Raw genomic sequence first — 5,012 nt, forward strand, 5'->3', positions numbered from 1 at the left:
ATGAGTACCCCCATTTTGAATTTGAATAAAAAAAATTATTATTTGACCTCTATATATTATAAGAAAATTTTTTAATTTAAAAAATATTTTAAAATATTTTTAAAAATTTAAAATTTATTTATATTTTTTTATTAATTTTAATCGTTAATTATTTTATTATTTAATCCTCATATTTGTGTAAAAATTTTAATTGAAGGGTAATATAGCATTTTTTTTATTTATATTTTTGTTAATTTAATATATTTATTACTCTTTTTAATTCATTTAAAAGTTTTTAAATGATAGATAAAAAAATAGAGGGAGCCATAAGGATTAATTATAATTTAATTTTTTGATATGAAAAAGTTAATTAGTTAGTCCATTAATTTTTTAAAATATATTAAATATTTTTGAAATTCTAAAAGATATATTTGAGAAAAGTTTATAATATTCTTAATAGGAAGGTACTAAGTGATATATTTTTTTAATTTTAAAAATGTTTTAATATAATTTTTAAAATAAAGGACCAACTCTACATAATACAAACTAAATATTAAATACTTAATAGTTGAAATTAATGAAAAAATTAATTAATAATTTTTTTAAAAATTTCAGAAGTAATTTAAAATATTTTTAAAATTAAAAAATCAATTAATAAATTTTTCTATAATATAATAATAAATTAATATTTTTTAAAAAATAATAATTATATCTAATTATGATTCGCTACTATAAAAATAATATCATTCAACAGATGAAAATTATTATTATATATACTTAAATTATAGCTATAAATTAAATTATAGTCATAAATTAAATTAAAATTTATGGTATTTGACTCATTTTTATAATATAAAATAATAATTTATTTATTTTTTTATAAATAAAAAACATAGTTAAAATTATAATTTTATTAAAAATTAAAATATTGTTCAATTTATAGAAAGCACTACAATATACTTATTGTATTTGTTTTCAATTAATTATATTTTTAATTACATAATAAGAAATATCCAGCTCTTTTCTTAATTAAATTTCATCTGCTTCAAGTCAAGTAGTCAACGAAGTGGTTTAGTTTTTTTATTGTTTTTGAATAATTAAGAGTCCCGCTCCTTGGGGGCACCGCTCGCAGCCTGACTTTAATTTTCCACGCGGATTCGAGACCTTCGCAAGTCATTTGTGTGGAACTTTCAAAACGCTGGAAATTTCCCCGTCTTCATCAAGGAATTTTCTTACTGGTTATTCACTTATCTAATAAAATTTTATTAATTTAAATTTTATTATATAATCTATTATAACTTATGTAATATAATATTTTTTTATTTATCTCCGTAAAACAACGGACACATTTTTATAATCTTTGAAACATAAAAAAAAAAATAAATGGAAATATTTTTTAATAAAAAAATAATTTCATCTCTTCAAAAGTTCTCCATTTAAGAATTTTATTAAAAGCTCTTTATATAATTATTGTATATTTTATTTTTAAATTAAAATTAAATAATAAAAATAAATTATTTTATTAAATTTTAAAAAATATATTTTTATAAATTTTTTTAAATATAAATTATTTTTTATAAACAAATATGTCTGCAAAAATCCTGTAGTTGTAAGAATTACAACGGAGACTCCACTTCTTTCCAGCAAAGAAAACACCTACGTGTTTTTTGCATACACCAAAATCAGGGATTTTTCTTTTTCAAGTTAAAAAAATTAGTTAAAATTTTTTTTTTCCAATTAGGATAAAAAGTAAATCTACCACATTTTTTAAGTATAGTAGAGTCTAGCACAATTTTAAAATGCGATAAAATAAATTAATTAAAAAATAAATAAATATTTTACTGCATTTTAAAAACGCGATAATATTTAAGTGTATATTCAATTAATTTAAATTATAAATTTAACTTTTATTTAATTAATTATTATATTTTATTAATTTAATTATATATTAAATTTTTAAAATATAATTATAAAAACTATATTAATATTAATATTAATATTAAATAATTTAAATTATTTATAATTTAATATTATATTTATTAATTTATACAATTTAATTAATTATATATTAAAATTATATAAATATAATTATAAAAATTATATTAATATTATTATAAATATTAATTGTTTTAATTATTTATAATAAAATATTATATCTTTTATATTTATCATTTTATTTTATTATTTTTATTATAATTAATTTATAAATATTTAATATAAATACTTATAAATTATAAAAACTATAAAAAATTAAAATTTATTTTATTTCATATTAATTTTTAATATTCGTATAACGTTGAAAGTAAAATTACAAACAATGACAGTAAGTCATATAGAACTTGACATTCTTAAGTGAGATATCCATATACGGGAGGATATTTGATTATCCTTAATATTATTATTTGACTTTATTTTTTTTAAATAAAAATTGAAAAAATAAAATTTAAAATTTTTTTGATTTATTCAAATATACTTATTATCATACTAAATTTATGAGTGCTTAACTTTATCATTTATATATATATTAATTTATTTTTATTACATTTCATTATTTCTAAGTGTTTACATATATTTTTTATTTAATTTTTTATACTATTTTACATTGATAAATATGATTAATAAAATAAATTGTATATATTCATAGTATTGATTAATACATTTCTAAAATAAATTATATTAATACATTTATATATATTTTTAGCATTAATTAAATTATATAAACTAATAAAATAAAATGGTAAATATGATAAATATAATATTATATTATAAATAATTTAAACTAATTAATATTAATATCAATATAATTTTTATAATTATATTTTATAAATTTAATATATAATTAAATTAATAAAATATAATAATTAGTTAAATAAAAATTAAATTTATATTTTCAATTGATTGAGTGCGGCTCTGCCGTATTCATACATTACTGCACCTTTGATGTATTTAATTTTTTTTTTTGTCTAATCACTCTTTTTTATTGCGGTTCAAACGCGATAGGCTCTATTATACTTTTAAATGTAATATAGTCACTTTTCTCTCTGATTGGAGAATTTTTTTTTTTTAACTCAGGATTTAAGAAAATTATTTTTTTTTTTTCTAACTCGAAAAAGCAAAAAAAACCCAAAACCAGACCCTCTATATATATCAGTGAGACACAAGCATAGAAGTATAGCATTTAGAAACACCTACACAAACCATGGCTCGTCCTTTATCTATCTTCTTCCTCTCTTCCGTTCTAGCCCTAGCAACCCTCCATGGAATCCATGCTGTTGAATACATAGTCACAAACCGAGCTCCAACAACCCCAGGTGGCATCAAGTTCAACAACCAACTTGGAGTCGAATACACTAAACAAACAATGGCATCAGCAAGCGACTTCATCTGGCGTCTCTTCCAGCAAAACACTGAAGCTGACAGAAAGAACGTGCCTCTTGTATCCCTGTTTCTCGATGATCTTGGTGATAACGCCGTCGCTGGAACAAGCAACAACGAGATCTCTGTAGGGGATAATTTTATACAAAATATCCAAGGTGATGTGAAGCCAGACTTTAACGGAGTTGTGTACCATGAGATGACACACGTTTGGCAGTGGGATGGGTCTGCGGGAAACAAAGCTCCAGGTCATGTGATTGAAGGGATTGCTGATTTTGTGAGGCTAAAGGCTAATTATGTGCCGCAGGGCTGGGCTCAACCGGGAGATGGAAGCAATTGGAACGATAGTTACAGTGTTACGGCTAGGTTTTTTGACTACTGCAATGATCTCAGAAATGGGTTTGTGGCTGATCTGAACAAGCAGATGAGAGAAACTTACAGTGATGAATTCTTTGTTCAGTTGCTAGGGAAGCCTGTTGATCAGTTGTGGAATGAATACAAAGCTCGTTATGGGAAGAACTAGCTAGGTGGATTTATCATTTAGGCTTTAATTAAATTGGGATGTACTGATAATATAATAGGATAAAAATGAGATGTTTGCGCTCTCAGCCATGATAAATAAATGGAAGAAAAGCAATTTTTAAATCTTTAAACTATTTGGAAAGTATTATAATTTTAAGTATGTATATTAATTAAATCACCACAACCCTTTATTTACATTTACAGGGTTGAAAAAGAAAATGATCCTCTCGCAATGTAATTCAGATTAAAATTATTTATTTGTCTTTGTTATTTTAAAAAATCCAAAGCAATGGAAATTGAAGTAATTAATATTTCAGGTTTTCTATTTACATGTATTTTAAAATTTTTATTTATAAATTTAAATCATATATATTATATGAAAATATTTTCATGATTCATCTTAAAAAATATTTCTAACATTAATTTTATGCTATTTTTATTTTATGAGTTTAATTTTTGGCAAAATAATTATATATAAAATTTTTTGCTTCAATTTTTTATAGTATTTTTTTAAAGTATGATATTATAAATATAATAATTATTTACATAATAACAACATTTTAAAAAATTCATAAAAATGGTTTTACATTATTTTAATAAAAGAAATTCTAATTATAAAATACCACATGTTCCTGAGACCCACAAATATTGTTTAGTAGTTTTTAATTAAATTAATTTTACTAAATAAAGCTCATTTAAATATTTATGATATAAATTGACCAATTAAAATTGTTGATGTCACTCAATTAAAAAGAACCAATCAACCAATAAAATGGTGGCACTCACATGTATAGTCTGGTGGTGAGTGTATCTGAGTAAATCTAAAATGTCTCAGGTTCTACTCCAATCCCTAATCCCCATTTCAAAAAAAAAAAAAAAAATGGTGACACTTGTCAACAGTAAATTGGAAGCATCCTCTCAAATCCTCTGTAAATAGAGAGGCCCACCTCCTTAAAGGGGATCGAAGAAGAACATAAAGTCTCAAGCTACAAAAGCTCTGTCAAGACTATACGCTACCAACTCTACAGAATTTCTATTCAAGTTTCAAAACTGTTAAATCTACAAGTCCTTCTTCCCCAAATCGAGTTTTTTTGTCTCAAGAAATTCATTGTTAGAGATCGAACCCTACTTTTCTT

The 5,012-nt window shown here is 21.9% G+C and overlaps 1 protein-coding gene across 1 annotated transcript; it reads left to right on the forward strand.

Annotated features, from left to right (window-relative positions):
- The first annotated feature begins 3,125 nt into the window (after nt 1-3,125).
- Nucleotides 3,126-4,010, forward strand: LOC110619503. The gene has a single exon (XM_021763006.2). The coding sequence runs from the start codon at nt 3,179-3,181 to the stop codon at nt 3,875-3,877; it is 699 nt and encodes a 232-aa protein (XP_021618698.1). The 5' UTR covers nt 3,126-3,178; the 3' UTR covers nt 3,878-4,010.
- The last annotated feature ends 1,002 nt before the right edge of the window (nt 4,011-5,012 follow it).

Source organism: Manihot esculenta, chromosome 7 (assembly GCF_001659605.2).
Source record: "Manihot esculenta cultivar AM560-2 chromosome 7, M.esculenta_v8, whole genome shotgun sequence".
Lineage (NCBI taxonomy): Eukaryota > Viridiplantae > Streptophyta > Magnoliopsida > Malpighiales > Euphorbiaceae > Manihot > Manihot esculenta.

Excerpts from the sequence above, each read along its gene's own strand:
- LOC110619503 (XM_021763006.2), top strand. The coding sequence starts at position 3,179 with ATGGCTCGTCCTTTATCTATCTTCTTCCTCTCTTCCGTTCTAGCCCTA.